Genomic DNA, 23,112 nt, shown 5'->3' with positions numbered 1-23,112 from the left:
CAGTAGTTATTACCAGGCTGCTGAACCGTGGGACAGAACATGGTCAGACAGTAGTTATTACCAAGCTGCTGAACAGTGGGACAGAACATGGTCAGACAGTAGTTATTACCAGGCTGCTGAACAGTGGGACAGAACATGGTCAGACAGTAGTTATTACCAGGCTGCTGAACCGTGGGACAGAACATGGTCAGACAGTAGTTATTACCAGGCTGCTGAACAGTGGGACAGAACATGGTCAGACAGTAGTTATTACCAGGCTGCTGAACAGTGGGACAGAACATGGTCAGACAGTAGATAACATTGACTTTGAATACAGGTACTCTATCTTTCCAGTGTTTTCCGTACTGCATGTTGTATAGCGGATTATTTTCTTGTATTTGTACACAGACTTCACAAAATACATTTAGACGTTTTTTTACCTTTATTTAACCAGGCAAGTCAGTTAAGAACAAATTCTTATTTTCAATGACGGCCTAGGAACAGTGGGTTAACTGCCTGTTCAGGGGCAGAACGACAGATTTGTACCTTGTCGGCTCGGGGATTCGAACTTGCAACCTTTCGGTTACTAGTCCAACGCTCTAACCACTAGGCTACCCTGTCGCCCCACGTAAATGAACAATAGATTTTTTTTATTTAACTAGGCAAGACAGTCAAGAACAAATTCTTAATCTTCAATGACGACCTAGGAACAGTGGGTTAACTGCCTTGGTCAGGGGCAGAACGACTTTTGTGTGGCATCTCTACACTCAGTGGCCAGTATATTAGGTACACCCATCTAGAACTGGGTTCAACCCCCCCCCCCCCCTTTTGCCCCTGTGGCTCAGTTAAGCAATTGCAATGCAAGGGTTGGTTGTGGGTTCAATTCCCACCGGGGACCAGTAAGAAAATGTATGGGCTCACTACTGTAAGTCGCTCTGGATAGGAGTGTCTGCTAAATTACTAAAATACAATTAAAAATGAACAGCCTGAATTCTTCAGCGCATAGAAACATTGCTCAATTAGTATCAAGGGGCATGACCTGTGGCAGGAAAATATTCCCCACACCATTACACCACCAGCCTGTACCGTTGACACCAGGCAGGACGGGTCCATGGACTCATGCTGTTTACGCCAAATACTGACGCAACAGGATCAGGCGATGGTGATGACGTGCCCACTGGAGCGGGCTTCTTGTTTTTAGCTGAGAGGATTGGAACCCAGTGTGGTCCTCTGCTGCAATAGCCAATCCGTGACGAGGTCCGACAGGGTTGTGTGTTCCGAGATGTCGTTCTGCACACCACTGTTGTACTGCGCCATTATTTGCCTGTTTGCAGCCGGGCCTGTTAGCTTGCACAATTATTGTCCTTCTCCTTCGACCTCTCATCAACGAGCTGTTTTTCAACCACAGGACTGAAGCTGACTGGATGTTTTGTGTTTGTCACACCAATCTCTCGGTAAACCCTAAACCCGTGAAAAGCCCATGAAGCCGGTCGTTTCCGAGTTAGCAATTTGGCTTCCTAAATGTTAAGAGAGCTTTTAAATATATATATTTTTTTACAAGATTCACTTTTTTCAGTTTTCACTTCCGTCTCAACACACAACAACAATGCCTTTTTCCTTGAACAAGAGGACACTGATAGATAATCACCTCCTACCTCAATTAGCCTGGTCCCAGACCTGTCTGTGCTTTTGACTACTCCATTTTCCACAAGGAGAGCAGAAACAGACCCAATCAGCCTACGTCTGACTTCAGATCAGTTCACTAATAAATAGTCATTACTGTATAATAAAATACCAATCAAGTTGCTTCAGGGCAATGAATCTCAAAGCCCACAAGGCATTGCTTTCCCTCAACCTTCTCCCACCTCCTCCCCTCCTCACCAAGACCTATTGCACACCTCCCTACTACTGTACCACTGGCACACAGTATTTAGGACAGGGGGGAGGGGGGGGGGGGGGACTTGGGGCTTCATGTGAGGCATGAAGCCACAAGTCGGCTGCCTCAGTCAATATGCCAGTGTGACAGAACACTCCATTGCTGGGAGGAGGCTCTCTCCAGTAGGAGGCTTCTGGTGGGAGTGGTCTCAGCTCTCCACTGGCACCAGCCACCTCTCCCAGCTAGCACTTAACGTTCTGAGAACCATTTATTTCTTAGAGCTCGGTGAGAACGTGGTTGTCCTATAGTTATTTTGTACATAACCTTCCCACAACTTTCTGGGAATGGTGCAGGATAGTTGCTTTGGAACATTCTCAGCACATTTGAAGGAACTTGGTATTTTCTTGCTTTAACAGAACTTTTCCTAAAAGTTCAAACATGGTTACATTTAGTTGAAATGTTGGTAATGTTTTGGGAACATTCTCCAACTGGTTTGACATTGGGAATGTTCACAAATAGTTCACTCTCAGCACACTCTGGCACTCCAGATTGAATTTACGAACACACCTCAAGTCATGTTCTTAGAACATTAGGAAAACGTTCCATAAAAACCACAAGAGAATATTAGTAACGTTCACAGAACATTCTAAGAATGTTATTTAAAAACATATACATTCCGTTCTCAGAGTCAACAAAAACTCTCTCTGGCCTCTATCTTGTTAAGTGTGTTCAGGTGTGTTGGCTGCACCACTAATTGGCCACAACAACTCTTTTTGAGAATTTGTTTCCTTTGAAATGGGGTCTGTTTGAATAGACTAAAATGAACAGCTTTGTATGAGTAAAGAAGAAAGAAGAAACATGGCCTGCTAGCTCCATCCTGGTGGCACAGTGGACTAATTCCATGGAGAGAGAACAGAAGATTGTAGATTTTAAACTCACTGATGCCGTGCCATAATAAAAAAAGTAATGTGTTTGCATGATTAATGCCAAGCACATTCATTTCCTTGTGTCCTATCTGTCCTTGGAGTTATAAAACAGTGTTATTAAAAGTATTATTGAAACATGCACGTGAAAGTTTTGAAGAAAGTTATTAGAAAATCTCCAAATAACCAATCATTTTCATAAACAAAATAACATTAATAAAACGTCCCAGTAAAAACTTTCAGGGAACCATAGTAAAACGTTCCCAGAACCTTCCTGGAACCATAGTAAAACGTTCTCAGAACCTTCCTGGAACCATAGTAAAACGTTCTCAGAACCTTCCTGGAACCATAGTAAAACGTTCTCAGAACCTCCCATCAACCAAAAAAGTGAAGTTCCCAGAACAGGCAAAATGTTCACTTCTGTTCACAGAAAGTTCCAAAAACAACTTATGACTAGATTTCCCAGGTGTTTTTGGGAAACCAAAATCGGACGTTCCGGCAACTGGTAGATAGACTTGGTTTCCTCTATGGTTTCCTCTATCGTAGTCGCTCCTCTTTCACCACAGCTGACGAACTAACCCCGATTCAGATGACCATCCTAACCATGGTAGATTACGGAGACGTAATTTATAACTGTGTTAACAAACCTCCAAATGATCTTCAACGCCATACAGCACTGGTTCCGTGGCCTCCAACTGCTCTTAAAGGCTAGTAAAACTAAATGCATGCTCTTCAACCGATCTCTGCCCGCACCCTCCCACCTGCCTAGCATCACTACTCTGGACGGTTCTGACTTAGAATGTGTGGACAACTATAAATACCTAGGTGTCTGGTTAGACTGTAAACTCTCCTTCCAGACTCATATTAAACATCTTCAATCCAAAATTAAATCTAGAATCGGCTTCCTATTTCGCAAACAAAGCCTCCTTCACTCACGCTGCCAAACATACCCCCGTAAAACTGACTATCTTACCGATCATTGACTTCAGCAATGTCATTTACATACACTACCCACCACTGCGACCTGTATGCTCTCGTTGGCTGGTCCTCGCTACATATTCTGCCAGTCACATTCTGTTAAAGGTCCCCAAAGCGCACACATCCCTGGGTCGCTCCTCTTTTCAGTTCGCTGCAGCTAGCGACTGGAACGAGCTGCAACAAACACTCAATCTCTTCATTCAAAGACTCCATCATGGCCACTCTTACTGACACGGTTGTGGCTGCTTTGTGTGATGTATTGTTGTCTCTACCGTCTTGCCCTTTGTGCTGTTGTCTGTGCCCAATAATGTGTGTACCATGTTTTGTGCTGCTACCATGATGTGTTGCTGCCATGCTGTGTTGTTGTCTTAGGTCTCTGTTTATGTCCTGCTGTGGTGTCTCTTTTGTCATGATGTGTGTTTTTGTCTTATAATATATATATATATATATATATATATATTTATTTATTTATTTTATCCGAGCCCCAGTCCCCGCATGAGGCCTTTTGGTAGGCCGATATTGTAAAATAAGAATTTGTTCTTAACTGACTTGCCTAGTTAAATAAAGGTTAAATAAAAATAATTTAAAAAAATAAAAAGATAGGTTACCACGTGTATGCGACAGAGGAACCACACCTCCGAGGCTCTGCCAATCAGAGAGGAAGCCGGGTTGTGTTGAACCCAGATGGCTCCTGCTGATATATAACCCTCATGTCTGGGGCTGATGCAATCCTTCAAGAAGACCGAACGTGTCGTCAGCTTCACCAGCTATTAAAGACAAACATCCTTTCTCTGTAACTAACCAAGGCGCCAAGAAACAAGGGACACTCGTAACTTCGAGTTTTATAAAGATCACCCAGCTAATTATCTGGTGAGTAAATCATTAATTCATTGGAATTCATTGAGTTAAAACGAATGTTTTCTGTAAAGTGAAACGGATTTTTACTCAAATTTCTTAAGCAGAAAGAAAATTTGATTGTTTATTACAGACGCAAATTGGGATGCATTTTATGAAAGACTGTCGCCAATCTAGTTATATAGCCTATACACTCTGATTCTACTGTTGGCACACCTATCCTTTGAGCATCATGTATTTTAAGCGAATAGGAAAACATACAGGAGATATGACATCTAATTAAAAATGTGGTTGCAAATACTGTGCAAAACAGTTGTACCGTACTACAATGCAACGTTTAGCGTGTCTTTGCAGAGTGGCAAAAAAAGAGAGAGAGACTCCGCGATCCTACTGCCAGTATAATATCCTGATGCAACGAGAACGGAATAATCCCATGTGTTCGAGCCTATATCCATTCATTGTGTGGTATGTTCCTGACCTTTGTTTGGTACACCAGAGGTCGGATAGGTTTTGGCATATAATATTACTATGTACACTCCAATCGGTCCCAGGACACCGTGTACATTAAAATGAACTGTGTCGAGTAGGATGATTCAATTATTTCATCATAAAAGAGGAAACGCGGTCAATTGAAACATTCGGGCACAGGACCGGAAGCTCCCTTTGATTTAAGGAAGAGGCAGAAATGGAACATCATCGTGATTCTGCAAAAAAAAAAAAGCATTGTCTGGGCCTTAACCTATAGAGAGAGACATGCTGCGGTTACAAACCTTGTTATATGATGATGAGGAGGAGCGAGAAAGCTGTCATCTCTCCGGGAATATAGCCAAGACGAGATTGCTTAAAGCAGTAATATAATTTAGCAGACGTACTAAAATAGCCACATGATAGAGCAACAACCTGTTTAAAATTAATTATTTATATATATATATATATATCAGATTCGTAAAAATTAGCTCCCTCATCAATCACCATGTGAATCTGACTTTAAAAATTTGATATATCATGCCACCCACACCCAGATTAAATGGGCCATTGACTGGACTAGCCAAATTAAAACAAACATTTAAACGGAGCCCAAGGAAATTATGTAAGCGGTTTAGGACGACATGATGTGAGAGTCAAACAATGTTGGCTCATCATCTTGGGGGTGTTGGCTCATCATCTTGGTTTTGGCTCATCATCTTGGGGGTGTTGGCTCATCATCTTGGTTTTGACGAGGGAGCTCATTTTTAGTGTGTAAAATCGGTAACTGTTTCATATGTTAGTAACTGTCGTAAAAACCACAATGAGGCCAATGGCTGCATGGCTATCTGTTTGAAGATGTATTGCAGACACATACCAAATGAACAGCCTTCCATACAGTTGATAAATGACTTGGATAAGAAGCTAAGAACAATTACTAAGCTAAAAATAAATGAAATAAACTGCCCGTGATTATTTTTTATCGGACAGTAGGCCTGGAGTATAGTCTACTGCTGAACAGTACAGTAGGCCTGGAGTATAGTCTACTGCTGAACAGTACAGTAGGGATGGAGTATAGTCTACTGCTGAACAGTACAGTAGGCCTGGAGTATAGTCTACTACTGAACAGTACAGTAGGCCTGGAGTATAGTCTACTGCTGAACAGTACAGTAGGCCTGGAGTATAGTCTACTGCTGAACAGTACAGTAGGCCTGGAGTATAGTCTACTGCTGAACAGTACAGTAGGCCTGGAGTATAGTCTACTGCTGAACAGTACAGTAGGCCTGGAGTATAGTCTACTGCTGAGCAGTACAGTAGGCCTGGAGTATAGTCTACTGCTGAACAGTACAGTAGGCCTGGAGTATAGTCTACTGCTGAACACATACAGTAGGCCCGGAGTATAGTATACTGCTGAACAGTACAGTAGGCCCAGAGTATAGTCTACTGCTGAACAGTACAGTAGGCCCAGAGTATAGTCTACTGCTGAACAGTACAGTAGGCCTGGAGTATAGTCTACTACTGAACAGTACAGTAGGCCCAGAGTATAGTCTACTGCTGAACAGTACAGTAGGCCCGGATTATAGTCTACTGCTGAACAGTACAGTAGGCCCGGATTATAGTCTACTGCTGAACAGTACAGTAGGCCCGGATTATAGTCTACTGCTGAACAGTACAGTAGGCCCGGTGTATAGTCTACTGCTGAACAGTACAGTAGGCCCGGAGTATAGTCTACTGCTGAACAGTACAGTAGGCCTGGAGTATAGTCTACTACTGAACAGTACAGTAGGCCTGGAGTATAGTCTACTGCTGAACAGTACAGTAGGCCCAGAGTATAGTCTACTACTGAACAGTACAGTAGGCCTGGAGTATAGTCTACTACTGAACTGGCCTAGCCTACTGCTGTGATATTACAGTACCTTACAGTACTATAGCTGCATCACTTATGTGACTACGGGCCTATAGAGTAGGCCTACGCTAGCCTACATTAGTTCATATGGCCCAGTTCACGTACAAGTCAGTTCTGAGAGTGGGGAACATTTTAAACCCAGTGCCCTAAAATCATTTCATATGTGTCTTATCTGCTGCTCCTGGCAAACCATGGAACAGCTTGTAGCTAATGTCACCATTCAGCTACAGACTGTCTGTCTGGCACTATTTTCATCCACCCTCATATCAACTCCTCTGTTCCCTGATTGGGTAATAGAGCGAAGGCGGGGGGGGGGTGGGGGGGGGGGGGGGGGGGTGAGAGAGAGACAGACACTATCAGAAGGTTACTTAAGTTCACTTTTAATTTCTTTCAGAAGCTTTATCTGAGGTAAGAGAGCCTAGCAAAATGTTTTTTCTTTTAGAGCAATAATTAGATCATGTGACTAATTAGATCATGTGACTAATTAGATCATGTGACTAATTAGATCATGTGATGGATGTCCATACAGTATGATAGACATGATGGATGGATGATGGGTGTTGTTTTTGTTCTAAAATATGCTTTGTCTCACGTGTGTACACCTTGCCAGCCCACGGAAGTAAGCGGGCTTAGAACACAATGTGTAGTAAGTTTCATCGTCAGTGTTAATTCATTTTTTTTAAACTTTTTTTTTTAAATAAATGTGTATTGAATGACAACTCTTTAATGACTGAAAGCCTATTTTCACTGATAGAATGAAGGAATAATAACATCTAGGAAGAGATCAATTTTCTAACTCCCCCCCCCCCCCTACTTCCCCTCTCCAAGTTACTCAAATTACTGTTAGCCTATGCAACGTCTGAGACGCAGCAATAAACCGTGCCAAGAATGGTAGGCTAGGCTATTGTAATATGAGGACAGGTCTGTCATTTCTGTAGTCAGACTGTCGCTTCGTCCCAAAATGGCACCCAATTCCCACAATGCAATACTTTTGACCGGGCTCTGGTAAAGATAAATAATAAGTGTACCACAAAGGGAATAAATTACCTTTTTTTTTTTTTTAGGAGAGAGCCTGTGTTTCGCAGACAAAACGAAGCAGAGCAAGCGAGGCGCTCCGTCATTCATTCCAATCCCGGTTAGTGGTTCCGTTCTTCTTTTCGCGTCTCATTTCTTGGCACCTCTTGAGTCCCCGGGGGGTTGTCTACTGTACAGTGTGTCTCTGCCATGAGACACAGCTGCTGCATAATTGACACTTAGTCGCCACGACGACAGAAAGTCTCAATGCTTCCTGTCATGGGCCTAGATGTAGTCAAGCTGGCATGACCAACCTTGTAGTGAAAAAAAACCAAGACATTTATTATTATTATTATTATTATTATTATTACAGGTAATGTATACAGAATCATAAGTTTGAGTCCTTGACAAGAAAATCATTCTACCTAATTTGTAAAGTATTCAGGTGAAGGGTCCTTACACTGTCCTCTTCCTCCTTTAGGTGACTGTGAAGATGCCTTTTATCAGAGCATTCAGCAAGGTGGCTAAGCAGGCCCTCCTGAGCCCAGGATGTGGCTGTCAGCCAATCACAGTGGCCATACGGACCATCAGCTTCTCACCTCGCCAGGTCACCTCAGACGCCAGTTTCCACTCCGTGTCCTTCTCCGAGACGGACCATCCCAAGGTGCTCATCACAGGTAAGACCAATCAATGAATCACTCAATCAGTTAAAAGCTCAGAGAGACATCATCACCTGGGGGAGGAATCCCAGTTACAACTTACCACAATAGGATCTATTCAAAATGATCTGAAGAAACAAACCTTTCTCTAACGACTCTCCAGCTCGCTGTATTCTGTGGGACGAACCTCAATAACACATTCTCTCTCTGAAGAAGATGAACTTTGTCTAACTGAACATTAAGAAGGCTTCTCAAGCAACAGACACAGTAGGATATAACTCTATTTATGGGAAGTGAACCTTAACCTCACAACCTCAATACCACACAATAGGACCTCTGTCTATGGTCTGTCTAAGGTAAAGAAGCTTTGTCTAAGTGAACCTAAACGAGGCTCCCAAGCAACAGATAGCTGGATTTATAAAGTGCTTGGTTTGTTGTGTGAAGGGAACATCAGTGTTCACAAGCAGGATCAATAGGATAGAAACACTGTAGCGAGGGCCCCGACCCTCTCCTTTTCACACCCTCTGCTACTCTGCTTCTCACATTATTTGCAAATGTATTATAAAAAAAAATATATATATATATATACCTTATTTACAAAAGTATTCAGACCCTTTGCTATGAGACTCAAAATTGAGCTCAGGTGGTACATTTCAATTGATTGGTCATGATTTGGAAAGGCACACACCTGTCTATATAAGGTCACACACCTGTCTATATAAGGTCCCACAGTTGACAGTGTGTCAGAGCAAAAACTAAGCCATGAGGTCGAAGGAATTGTCCGTAGAGCTCTGAGACAGGAGGCACAGATCTGGGGAAGGGTACCAAAACATTTCTGCAGCATTGAAGGACCCCAAGAACACAGTGGCCTCAATCATTCTTAAATGAAAGAAGTTTGGAACCACCAAGACTCTTCCTAGAGCTGAGCACCCGGCCAAACTGAACAATCAGGGGAGATGGGCCTTGGTGACCATGAACCCAGTTCCTCTGTGGAGATGGTTGTCTTTCTGGAAGGTTCTCCCATCTCTGCAGCACTCCACCAATCAGGCCTTTATCGTGGAGTGGCCAGACGAAAGCCACTCCTCAGTAAAAGGCAAATGACAGCCCTCTTGGAATTTGACAAAAGGCACCTAAAGACTCTCAGACCATGAGAAACAAGATTCTCTGGTCTGATGAAACCGAGAATGAACTCTTTGGCCTGAATGCCAATCGTCACATCTGGAGGAAACCTGGCACCATCCCTACGGTGAAGCATGGTGGTGGCAGCATCACGATGTAGGTATGTTTTTCAGCGGCAGGAACTCGGAGACTAGTCAGGATCGAGGGAAAGATGAACGGAGCAAAGTACAGCGAGATCCTTGATGAAAACCTGCTCCAGAGTGCTCAGGACCTCAGACTGAGGAGAAGGTTCACCTTCCAACAGGACAACGATCCTAAACACACAACCAAGGTAATGTAGGAGTGGCTTTAGGACAAGTCTCTGGATGTCCTTATGTGGCCCAGCCAGAGCCTTGAACATCTCTAGAGAGACTTGAAAATATCTGTGCAGTAACGCTCCACATCCAACATGATAGAGCTTGAGCGGATCTGCAGAGAAGAATGAGAGAAACCACCCAAATACAGGTGTGCCAAGCTTGTAGCGTCATACCCAAGAAGACTCGAGGCTGTAATCACTGCCAAAGGTGCTTCAACAAAGTACTAAGTAAAAGGTCTAAATACTTATGTAAATGTTATATTCCAGTGTTTTGTTTTATAGATTTGCAAACATTTCTAAACACCTGTTGTTGCTTTGTCATTATGGCGTATTGTGTGTAGATTGACAAGGGGGGAAAAAATTATTTTAATCCATTTTAGAATAAGGCTGTAACGTAACAAAATGTGGAAAAGTCAATGGGTCTGAATACTTTTCGAATGCTCTGTTGTAATGGGTTTTTTTTCACCTCTTTCTTTTAAATATTGCACTGTATGTTTTCTCTTCTCTCTCTTTCATTCTCTCTCTTTCATTCTCTCTCTTTCATTCTCTCTCTTTCATTCTCTCTCTTTCATTCTCTCTCTTTCATTCTCTCTCTTTCATTCTCTCTCTTTCATTCTCTCTCTTTCATTCTCTCTCTCTCTTTCATTCTCTCTCTCTCTCTCTCTCTCTTTCATTCTCTCTCTCTCTCTCATTCTCTCTCTCTCTCTTTCATTCTCTCTCTCTCTTTCATTCTCTCTCTCTCTTTCATTCTCTCTCTCTCATTCTCTCTCTCTCTCATTCTCTCTCTCTCTCTCTCTCTTTCATTCTCTCTCTCTCATTCTCTCTCTCTCTCTCTCTCTCTTTCATTCTCTCTCTCTCTCTCTCTCTCTCTCTCTCAGGTGGCCTTGGACAGTTGGGCGTAGGGCTGGCTACAATGTTGAGGTAAGAGCAGTTTGTTCTGTTGTAGAAAGACAAGCATTTCTTCTCTATAAGTGTTGCTGCTTAACATTTAAATGGAAAACATTCATTTAGGACCATTTTTGGATGCTTCTTATTAGGACATAATCAGTGTTGGGGGGGGGGGGGGGGGGGGGGTTGTGAACTATATGTAGTTCAGTTAGTAATTTAACTATATTTTGCAGTAGCTTTGTGGTAGTTAAACTAAATTGAAATATTGGTCGTTTTTTTTCAGTATTTAATTACTGTTTTGCCATGTAGCGATGTGGCTAACTACTGGAACTACACACTACTGTTTTACCATGTAGCGATGTGGCTAACTACTGGAACTACACACTACTGTTTTACCATGTAGCGATGTAGCTAACTACTGGAACTACACACTACTGTTTTACCATGTAGCGATGTGGCTAACTACTGGAACTACACACTACTGTTTTACCATGTAGCGATGTGGCTAACTACTGGAACTACACACTACTGTTTTACCATGTAGCGATGTGGCTAACTACTGGAACTACACACTACTGTTTTGGCTAAAATAAGGCTAGGCTAGAATATCCTTTCTTTTTCAGCATCAGATCTGCCTAATTCTCATCTTGACTTCCAGAGTGATCCGTTCTACCAATTTTGTACTCTGACATTTCAGATGTTTACACATGATACGTTTTCATTAAGTAGTTTGGGTGGAGTGAACTACTTTTTCAAAAGTAACTTCTGCAAAGAAAACTATATTTTTCTTAAGTGTAGCTTAACTTCTTCCAGTGTGAAGTAATTGGTAGCTTGGTAAGCTATATTTTAAGAGTGGCATCCCCAACACTATATAATCTAGGTACCACTTAAAACAAACAACAATTTACAAAAAAGCTTTATATAGCATACAGAAAGGCTTCAGTGCCAATGTTTCCTCTAAGCTGCACAGAGGCACTATCAGCCCAAGGAGAAAAGCAGGAGATTGAACTTCATTCAACTGTTCTTGAGGTTTCCCTCTGTTTAGTTAACATTATCAACGTTTCACTTTTACTGTGGCAATTGTGATCAAACGCCAATATATTAGCCACTTTCAATGCAACATACCCGAAACAAAATGAACTAGGCAGAAGGCATCTGAGTAGGATTCTATTTGCGCACGACTCAACCTGTATTCTACACTTTTACTTTGAACTGGACCGTGTTTACAGCATGAGTGGTCATGAGTAGATGCAGCTTGTTTTGAGATCAAAGCAAGAGCTGCATGCCCTTTATTTAACCTTTAGTTAACTAGGCAAGTCAGTTAAGAGCAAATTCTTATTTACAATGACTGCCTACCCCCCCCGGCCAAACCCGGATGACGCTGGGCTAATTGTGCGCCGCCCTATGGGACTCCCAATCACGGCCGGATGTGATACAGTCTGGATTCGAACCAGGGACTGTAGTGACTCCTCTTGCACTGAGATGCAGCGCCTTAGACCTCTGCGTCCATGTGTGTGTGTTAACTATTTAACTAGAATGCTTAAAAGGCCGCTAAAATTGTAAATACTGGTTATCGGTATCGGGTTTTTTTGGCAAGGGGAATATCGGTCAAAAATGTCATATCGGTGCATAGTTTTAACAGTGGCAAAGTAGGCTACTGTGGCTATTTGATCATAATGTAGGCCTACCAGAGAGGCCTACCAGAGAGGCCTACCAGAGAGGCCTACCATCAACAACAATGGAGAAAATGCGTCAAATAACATTTTACCATAGAACAGCTGTTTCCATCATTCAGACTACATTAGCAGCCAATGTGGGGTGTTCAATGTAGGCCTACATTCAACGAGACCTTTGAGGGGGGAAAAAAACTGTTGTTTAATGCAAGAAACCCCTTTACAAAATCAAATCCATTATTATTCCCATTATTACATATAATCAGACAAATTATGCTACCCTCTGCCTATTGGCTACAAGGCTTAGTCAAGCCTGTCTCAGAATACAACACTGCCCCTTTAAGACAAAAAAAAGCTCTTTACCTGACTCTCTTTTCAAAGATGTCTAGAAATGTACACGTTTTGTGCTCTTGTAGGAAACAATCACTCCCCTATTGCTGACTACAAATTATATATAACTGGGCTAATAACTCACTAACTAGCACAGGAAGCCTAGTGGTTAGAGTGTAGAGGCGGCAGGTAGCCTAGTGGTTAGAGCTAGTAAGGTTGCAAGATCGAATCCCCAAGCTGACAAGGTAAAAATGTCTTTCTGCCCCTGAACAAGGCAGTTAACCGACTGTTCCCCGGTAGGCTGTCATTGAAAATAAGAATTTGTTCATAACTGACTGGCCTAATTTAATAAAGTTTACACACCACACACTGACCAAAAAGTTATTTTTGTTGGCATTTACGTATGTCCCCATTACCAGTAAAACATAATCAAAACCTATTTCTTTCACTTAACTTGCTGGGCTGTTTTGTTGTTCAGTTGTTTCATTCCCAACCAGGAAGCCGTTTGGGTCTTTGCATGTCAAAAAAGATACACGTCAAATAAGCTTGTTGACCAATCAGGACCTGAATACGACTGCACGTTAATTTAACGCTTTCATTCATTTTTTATGTAGTTATTACACGTTATTATTTAGCTAGCTAGCTAAATATATAGCTAGGTGTCATCTAAAATATCTCTAATTTATAAGACAGTTCTTATTTTGATTATTGGTGGTTGGGACCCATCTATGTGAAGGCAAACTGCAAATTCCACAATTGTGCCTAATCCTTATTGTGGCTAGCTTCACAACACATAACCCGGTCAGATCGAGCCTCACTAGCCAGATGACGCTAGCTGGCTGCTTATAACGTTAACTTTGGGCAACAGGGTTAAGTAGCTGGCGTGCTAGTTATTTTCATGAACTGAAGTTCAATTTCAGTAGGCGAACAACAAGTGACTACCTAGCTAATACTTACTCACAAGGATTCCTAAATCATTGCTAAGGATAGTGAAAATGACTGCAGGTTCTACCGGTCATTATTTTCAGGAATGGTTGTATTGGTGCTAGCTAGGTACCAAGCTAAAGCTAGCTAGGTACCAAGCTAAAGCTAGCTAGGTACCAAGCTAAAGCTAGCTAGGTACCAAGCTAAAGCTAGCTAGGTACCAAGCTAAAGCTAGCTAGGTACCAAGCTAAAGCTAGCTAGGTACCAAGCTAAAGCTAGCTAGGTACCAGGCTAAAGCTAGCTAGGTACCAGGCTAAAGCTAGCTAGGTACCAGGCTAAAGCTAGCTAGGTACCAGGCTAAAGCTAGCTAGGTACCAGGCTAAAGCTAGCTAGGTACCAGGCTAAAGCTAGCTAGGTACCAGGCTAAAGCTAGCTAGGTACCAGGCTAAAGCTAGCTAGGTACCAGGCTAAAGCTAGCTACCCTAGAAGTTGCGGTCGAACAAATGAGGCTTTATTGCCAACGCGATATTGTAAACACATCGTTCGTGGCGGTGGTTGCTTGTTTGCAGACTTCTTGTACAGCTTTGACAGTGCTACTGATAGTAGTGGTGGCGCTTGGCTTGGCACGTGCAAACTTAGAACACACAACATTATATAATTGAACTGTTATTTGACTTTTAAAAGCTTATTTATTATTATTATTATATAAATAGTGTTATTTGATGTGTATCTTTTAAGACACGCAAAGACCCAAACGGTGTTCCATAGTGCGTCGTGAAGCTAATAGCAGTGACGCTATTACTGTGTAACTCCTGTAGGGCAACATCTGAAAAATAGCCCATTTAGTAGTGTGTACCGGTGCGAAAGCCAACATCACCCACGACAGAGAACGGTTGATTTTGACAACCAATGAATTCCATTCTCTTGGCGTTAATTGGATGGGTTAGTCGAGCTTCATCTTCCTGTGTTTAAATGTAACATTCCTGTTTCACAGGAAGCGGTTCGGAAACAACAACGTGATCCTGTCGGACATCAGGAAGCCTCCAAGTCACATCTTTCACAGCGGTGAGTGATACAAAACATGTAGACACGAAATAGCATCTCTGACCTGACCACGAGGCCATTGGCCCATGTATCAAGCATCTCTGACCGGACCACAAGGCCATTGGCCCATGTATCAAGCATCTCTGACCGGACCACAAGGCCATTGGCCCATGTATCAAGCATCTCCGACCGGACCACAAGGCCATTGGCCCATGTATCAAGCATCTCTGACCGGACCACAAGGCCATTGGCCCATGTATCAAGCATCTCTGACCGGACCACAAGGCCATTGGCCCATGTATCAAGCATCTCTGACCGGACCACAAGGCCATTGGCCCATGTATCAAGCATCTCTGACCGGACCACAAGGCCATTGGCCCATGTATCAAGCATCTCCGACCGGACCACAAGGCCATTGGCCCATGTATCAAGCATCTCTGACCGGACCACAAGGCCATTGGCCCATGTATCAAGCATCTCTGACCGGACCACAAGGCCATTGGCCCATGTATCAAGCATCTCTGACCGGACCACAAGGCCATTGGCCCATGTATCAAGCATCTCTGACCTGACCACAAGGCCATTGGCCCATGTATCAAACATCTCACCATAGGAGTGATTTAGGATCAGTTTAGTCTTTTAGATCATAATGAATCAGATTACATGGACCAGGGAGGACCTGATCCTAGATCATAATGAATCTGATTACATGGACCAGGGAGGACCTGATCCAAGATCATAATGAATCAGATTACATGGAGAGGGGAGGACCTGTTCCTAGATCAGCACTCCTACTCTGACGTGGGCCGTCTGTCCCCGTCCCCCCACCCTGAGGTGGGCCGTCTGTCCCCCCCCCCCGCCCTGAGGTGGGCCGTCTGTCCCCGCCGCCCCGCCCTGAGGTGGGCCGTCTGTCCCCCCCCCCGCCCTGAGGTGGGCCGACTGCCCCCCCCCCCCCCCCCCAAGGTGGGCCGTCTGTCCCCACCCCCTCCCCCCTGAGGCGATTGAGGCTGTAGAGAATCCAGATTTAGACATCGCTTTCCATTTCACACTACGCTCTTCATTTAAAATAGTTTATTGTAATTCACCGGTTTCTCGCAGTTATTTATCAATGGGGGGGGAAAAGACGAGTGGTTTTGGCCGGTAAATCTCGGTAACCGGGTTCCCGCCATTCAACCCTACTTGACACATACAGCTCCAGGTCCTGAGCTTTCCAGGATGTTCCCTCCATCCTATGCTCTTTAGGTTATTACTCCATTGGTCTGTTCTGAATATGAGGTGAGACTTCAGGCTTTAAGCAGTAGACTGGTGTTATCTAACTACCGATCTGAGCCACCTGGTTTACTGCTGTCCTACTGAAGTAGACTGGTGTTATCTAGCTGCCGATCTGAGCCACCTGGTTTACTGCTGTCCTACTGAAGTAGACTGGTGTTATCTATTTACCGATCTGGCTGTATTTGCATCACACTGGGTTGACGTCAAACTGGGTCGTTGACATTCACCAGACTACGTAAATACTCGTCTGATCAACTCACAAGCCACAAGCAGGCTACATGACCTCGGTACAACCAGGAAGAGAACCTGATTCCCTTTTGGCTGAAGTACATACATTCATTCATTCATTCAGGATAATATAAACTCTGAAATATTCTGAAAAATTATAAAGACCTTTGCAGTGTCCGTAGGTAAAATAAGGAATGATTCAGTTGTTGGGGCTTGTAAGTAATAATTTCACTGAGGTCTACTACACCTGTTGTATTCAGGTCTACTACACCTGTTGTATTCAGCATTTCACTGTCAGGTCTACTACACCTGTTGTATTCAGCATTTCACTGTGAGGTCTACTACACCTGTTGTATTCAGGTCTACTACACCTGTTGTATTCAGCATTTCACTGTGAGGTCTACTACACCTGTTGTATTCAGGTCTACTACACCTGTTGTATTCAGCATTTCACTGTGAGGTCTACTACACCTGTTGTATTCAGCATTTCACTGTGAGGTCTACTACACCTGTTGTATTCAGCATTTCACTGTGAGGTCTACTACACCTGTTGTATTCAGCATTTCACTGTGAGGTCTACTACACCTGTTGTATTCAGCATTTCACTGTGAGGTCTACTACACCTGTTGTATTCAGCATTTCACTGTGAGGTCTACTACACCTGTTGTATTCAGCATTTCACTGAGGTCTACTACACCTGTTGTATTCAGCATTTCACTGAGGTCTACTACACCTGTTGTATTCAGCATTTCACTGAGGTCTACTACACCTGTTGTATTCAGCATTTCACTGAGGTCTACTACACCTGTTGTATTCAGCATTTCACTGAGGTCTACTACACCTGTTGTATTCAGCATTTCACTGAGGTCTACTACACCTGTTGTATTCAGCATTTCACTGTGAGGTCTACTACACCTGTTGTATTCAGCATTTCACTGTGAGGTCTACTACACCTGTTGTATTCAGCATTTCACTGTGAGGTCTACCTACACCTGTTGTATTCAGCATTTCACTGTGAGGTCTACCTACACCTGTTGTATTCAGCATTTCACTGTGAGGTCTACCTACACCTGTTGTATTCAGCATTTCACTGTGAGGTCTACCTACACCTGTTGTATTCTGCATTTCACTGTCAGGTCTACTACACCTGTTGTATTCAGCATTTCACTGTATATGTGAATATTGATCCCTGTGAAAAGCTTCTTGTACAGGGCACCAGGAAGTGGATGTGTTCTGAAAGATTAATTGATAACTAAGGTCACAGACCTCATGATCAATACCTGATGAATGGTGATTGGCTGGCCAGTACTGCAGTGACGGATGCCAACCAAGTCTAACTGACCTATTTACATATAAACTGTCCAGGGCCCTGTTAAGCGAGAATACTGTCTCGAGCCCTGTTAATCGAGAATACTGTCTCGAGCCCTGTTAATCGAGAATACTGTCTCGAGCCCTGTTAATCGAGAATACTGTCTCGAGCCCTGTTAATCGAGAATACTGTCTCGAGCCCTGTTAACCGAGATTACGGGCTCGAGCCCTGTTAACCGAGATTACGGGCTCGAGCCCTGTTAACCGAGATTACGGGCTCGAGCCCTGTTAACCGAGAATACGGGCTCGAGCCCTGTTAACCGAGAATACGGGCTCGAGCCCTGTTAACCGAGAATACGGGCTCGAGCCCTGTTAACCGAGAATACGGGCTCGAGCCCTGTTAACCGAGAATACGGGCTCGAGCCCTGTTAACCGAGAATACGGGCTCGAGCCCTGTTAACCGAGAATACGGGCTCGAGCCCTGTTAACCGAGAATACGGGCTCGAGCCCTGTTAACCGAGAATACGGGCTCGAGCCCTGTTAACCGAGAATACGGGCTCGAGCCCTGTTAACCGAGATTACGGGCTCGAGCCCTGTTAACCGAGAATACGGGCTCGAGCCCTGTTAACCGAGAATACGGGCTCGAGCCCTGTTAACCGAGAATACGGGCTCGAGCCCTGTTAACCGAGAATACGGGCTCGAGCCCTGTTAACCGAGCGTATCTCTGAAATATCAACGGAGCTCTGAGTGTACCGCAAGCTTTGTTCTTTTCAGAACCTTTTAATTCAGCTCGTGTCGTGTTCATTTTGAGTTTTTGGGGGGGACTTGAACTATCCTAAAAAGACGCTGCGAGAAAGCGGCACCGTTCTGTCGACCGGATCTCCTTGCTTATTATGTTAATGAAATCTGACTTTTATAAAAATATTTATAAATATATATACATATATATCATGTTAAGAGAATGACCCCACTGAATGATTCACAACATGAAGAATCATATTTTGTCTTTAGTAAAATGTATTTAATAACATAAGGAAGTGTAATTTCATCACCAAAAGCGCCTTTTGGACACCCTAGATAATACTGTAGCTGCCGATGAGCTAAATGGAAGAGTGGCTGGAAACCCTAGACCAGGGATTCCCAAACGCTTTCACTCAGACCCCCCCCCCCCCCGTCCCCCGTTCCAATATTTGGGGATCCCCCCCCTCCCTACATGCACGCGCCATGTCTATTTCTATGGTAACAAGCACTGTTCATGACACAAACTGTTCGCACCCCTCTTGTTGGCGGAGAGAAAAACATGTTGCAGGTTTTATTGTTTTATTTCCTGTCTTACCCCCCCCCCCCCCCCCCCTCCAGGACCCTTCATCTACTCTGACATCCTGGACTATAAAAACCTGCGTGAGATCGTTGTCAACAACCGCATCACCTGGTTGGTTCATTACAGTGCCCTGCTCAGTGCCGTGGGAGAGTCCAATGTCGCTCTGGCACGGGACGTCAACATCACTGGTGAGCCATAGAGAATCCGCCATCTTGGCTCAACTTAGATCCACAAACACATCAGTTGTTTTATATATATATTTTTTATAACCAAACCTGGAAGGTGTCCACGGGGAGTAATTGTGAACTTCCTGTTCGTCAGGGCTCCACAACGTCCTGGACATTGCAGCGGAGCACGGACTGCGTCTGTTTGTTCCCAGCACCATCGGAGCTTTCGGGCCCACCTCTCCCCGGAACCCGACCCCTGACCTCTGTGTCCAGAGACCCAGAACCATCTATGGGGTCTCCAAAGTCCACGCAGAGCTCATGGGAGAGGTGAGAGAAAAAAAAATATATATATACAATATTGTAAGAAATACAAAATATATAGCAAAATTGGGGATCAATTGACAATGAGCATTCAGCCTCAATCCACTAGTAGCCCCTGGCTACTCAAGAATCTGACCTGGTGTATTTGACCCCTTCAGTCGTCTGAAATCATTGGTCTGTAACGTCGCTATAAGTGAAACATCCTAACCCTTATTGGCCGTCTTCCCTCCAACAGTACTACCACCACCGCTACGGCCTTGACTTCCGTTGTCTGCGCTACCCAGGCATCATCTCTGCTGACTCACAGCCTGGAGGAGGAACGACAGGTGAGTTAGAGACACGCACTGTAGCAGAACACCTACGCACCTGTCCTCCCTCACACACTCTCTCTCTCACACACACACACACCTCTGTCCTCCCACACACACACATAGCGTAACACCAGTCCCTTCACTATCGTAACTCTATTTGTGTCTGCCTCCTGACTTCAACATGTCATTGGGGTTATGTAACAACAGAACATGGTCCTTGTGCTTATAGCCTTCAGTATTTTTTTGCCAGGGTGACAATGCTAAAACATTAGGTAATGCTGCTACAGGGTGACAATGCTAGGTAATGTTCCTACAGGGTGACAATGCTAAAACATTCGGTAATGCTGCTACAGGGTGACAATGCTAAGACATTCGGTAATGCTGCTACAGGGTGACAATGCTAAGACATTAGGTAATGCTGCTACAGGGTGACAATGCTAAGACATTAGGTAATGCTGCTACAGGGTGACAATGCTAAGACATTGGGTAATGCTCCCACAGGGTGATAATGCTAAGATGTTAGGTAATGCTCCTACATGGTGATAATGCTAGGACATTAGGTAATGCTGCTACAGGGTGACGATGCTAAGATGTTAAGTAATGCTCCTACAGGGTGATGTTAGGTAATGCTCCTACAGGGTGATGATGCTAGGATGTTAGGTAATACTGCTACAGGGTGATAATGCTAGTACATTAGGTAATACTCCTACAGGGTGATAATGCTAGAACGCTAGGTAATATGAGTACTATCAGGATGATAATGCTAGGACGCTAGGTAATGCTGCAACGGGGTGATAATGCTAGGACATTAGGTAATATGACTACTATCAGAACGATAATGGTAGGACATTAGGTAATGCTCCTACAGGGTGATAATGGTAGGACATTGGGTAATGCTCCTACAGGGTGATAATGCCAGGACAGTAGGTAATGCACCTACATGGTGATAATGCCAGGACAGTAGGTAATGCACCTACAGGGCGATAATGCTAGGACATCAGGTAATGCTCCTACTACCAGGGCGATAATGCTAGGACATTAGGTAATGATCCTACAGGGTGATAATGCTAGGACATTAGGTAATGCTGCTACAGGGTGACGATGCTAAGATGTTGAGTAATGCTCCTACCGGGTGATGTTAGGTAATGCTCCTACAGGGTGATGATGCTAGGATGTTAGGTAATACTGCTACAGGGTGATAATGCTAGTACATTAGGTAATGCTCCTACAGGGTGATAATGCTAGGACATTAGGTGATACTACTACTGCCAGGGTGATAATGCTATGACATTAGGTAATGATCCTACAGGGTGATAATGCTAGGACATGAGGTGATGCTCCGACTACCATGGTGATAATGCTAGGACATTAGGTAATGCTCCTACTACCAGGGTGATAATGCTAGGACATTAGGTAATGCTCCTACTACCAGGGTGATAATGCTGGGACGTTAGGTAATGCTCCTACTACCAGGGTGATAATGTTGGGACATCAGGTAATGCTCCTACTACCAGGGTGATAATGCTAGGATGTTAGGTAATACTGCTACGGTATTACCTATGTCTCATCTCCTCCCCTTTATGACACACCCCTCACCCCATGCCAGGTTATCCAATGGCGTTCCCTCACTTTGGGGCTGATGAGGTGGCGTCTGTAACTGAAGGGAGTTAGCCTTATCCAAGACACAATTTCCTGAATCTCCTGTTTCTGTAGTGAGACAGCTTGATGTACCAGGACATCCCCTGGACAGGACACTAGTCTGTCTCCTGTTTCTGTAGTGAGACGGTGTGATGTAAACACATCTATCTCCTACCTCCCTTTCTCCAGACTACGCGGTAGCCATCTTTCACGACGCCGTAAAGACGGGGAAGTTTGAGTGCAACCTGAAGCCAGACACGCGGCTGCCCATGATGTACATCGACGACTGTCTGCGTGCCACCGTGGAGATGATGGAAGCGCCCGCAGACACCCTCTCCATGAGGACCTATAACATCAACGCCATGAGCTTTTCCCCTGAAGAACTGGCTCAGGAGGTCCAGAAACAGCTGCCGGACCTGGAGGTCACCTACGACATCGACCAAGTCAGACAGGCCATCGGTAAGATCATGTTTATTGGTGCTTTTATTTATCCTGGTTTGGAGTTGCAAAATTCCTAATGTTTTCCTGAAAAATCCAGTGGGAAGATTCCCTACTGATTCTGGGAAGATTCCCTACTGATTCTGGGAAGATTCCCTACTGATTCTGGGAAGATTCCCTACTGATTCTGGGAAGATTCCCTACTGATTCTGGGAAGATTCCCTACTGATTCCGGGAAGATTCCCTACTGATTCCGGGAAGATTCCCTTTTCTGATTCCGGGAAGATTCCCTTTTCTGATTCCGGGAAGATTCCCTTTTCTGATTCCGGGAAGATTCCCTTTTCTGATTCCGGGAAGATTCCCTTTTCTGATTCTGGGAATCCTCTAACCTGGGGATTTCTTGAAAAACTGGGAATTAGCAACCATAATACTGGTGGATGATACCATCTGAGATCAAAGATCAATGAACGAGGAAGACCAGTCTAAATACGCCACACGAGGCCTCGTCATTGAGATTCTCCAAACTTTCATTTGCATTTTAAGGTTTGATGAAGTTTTAATAATGTAGAAACAACAAACAACAAAATGCTTTGTGACAATTTGACCGACAAAAAAAAAAAAAAGTGTCAAAGACGTTTGAGTAGGAAGACATTGACAATGTCCCCCCCCTCTTCTCTCCCTTTACAGCCGACAGCTGGCCAATGAACTTTGACGACTCTAACGCGCGGAACGACTGGGGCTGGAAACACGACTACGACCTCCCGGAGCTCGTCCAGACCATGCTCAACTACATCGGCTCAGACTCGCGCATCGCAAAGGCTAACTGAGGGGGCCAGAGGTGGCGTGATGCTGGCTGACGTGATGCTGGCTGACGTGATGCTGGCTGACGTGATGCTGGCTGACGTGATGCTGGCTGACGTGATGCTGGCTGACGTGATGCTGGCTGACGTGATGCTGGGTGGGGTGATGCTGGGTGGGGTGATGCTGGGTGACGTGATGCTGGCTGACATGATGCTGGGTGGGGTGCCGGAGCAGTGGTTCTTTGTACATACTGTAAAGACTGTTGTTTTATAGGAGGGAGACACGTGGTGTGTAAATAGTCGTTTTCTCTGTCATTTGG

The 23,112-nt window shown here is 44.2% G+C and overlaps 1 protein-coding gene across 3 annotated transcripts; it reads left to right on the top strand.

Annotated features, from left to right (window-relative positions):
• Positions 1 to 4,442: 4,442 nt before the first annotated feature.
• Positions 4,443 to 22,844, top strand: LOC109883484 (L-threonine 3-dehydrogenase, mitochondrial). Of its 3 annotated transcripts, none has more exons than XM_031800616.1 (10): positions 4,443 to 4,626; positions 8,047 to 8,117; positions 8,490 to 8,673; positions 11,008 to 11,050; positions 14,939 to 15,009; positions 19,156 to 19,305; positions 19,439 to 19,611; positions 19,841 to 19,931; positions 21,744 to 22,013; positions 22,680 to 22,844. In XM_031800616.1, the coding sequence occupies exons 3-10, from the start codon at positions 8,490 to 8,492 to the stop codon at positions 22,817 to 22,819; spliced, it is 1,122 nt and encodes a 373-aa protein (XP_031656476.1). In that variant the 5' UTR covers positions 4,443 to 4,626; positions 8,047 to 8,117; the 3' UTR covers positions 22,820 to 22,844. The 3 variants fall into 3 exon arrangements, with proteins under 3 accessions (XP_031656476.1, XP_031656474.1, XP_031656477.1); XM_031800614.1 differs by having other exon boundaries at positions 4,444 to 4,626; positions 8,478 to 8,673; XM_031800617.1 differs by lacking the exon at positions 8,047 to 8,117 and having other exon boundaries at positions 4,444 to 4,626; positions 8,478 to 8,673.
• The last annotated feature ends 268 nt before the right edge of the window (positions 22,845 to 23,112 follow it).

This window comes from Oncorhynchus kisutch, linkage group LG21 (assembly GCF_002021735.2).
Source record: "Oncorhynchus kisutch isolate 150728-3 linkage group LG21, Okis_V2, whole genome shotgun sequence".
Lineage (NCBI taxonomy): Eukaryota > Metazoa > Chordata > Actinopteri > Salmoniformes > Salmonidae > Oncorhynchus > Oncorhynchus kisutch.
This window is presented reverse-complemented; position numbering and strand designations above follow the sequence as displayed.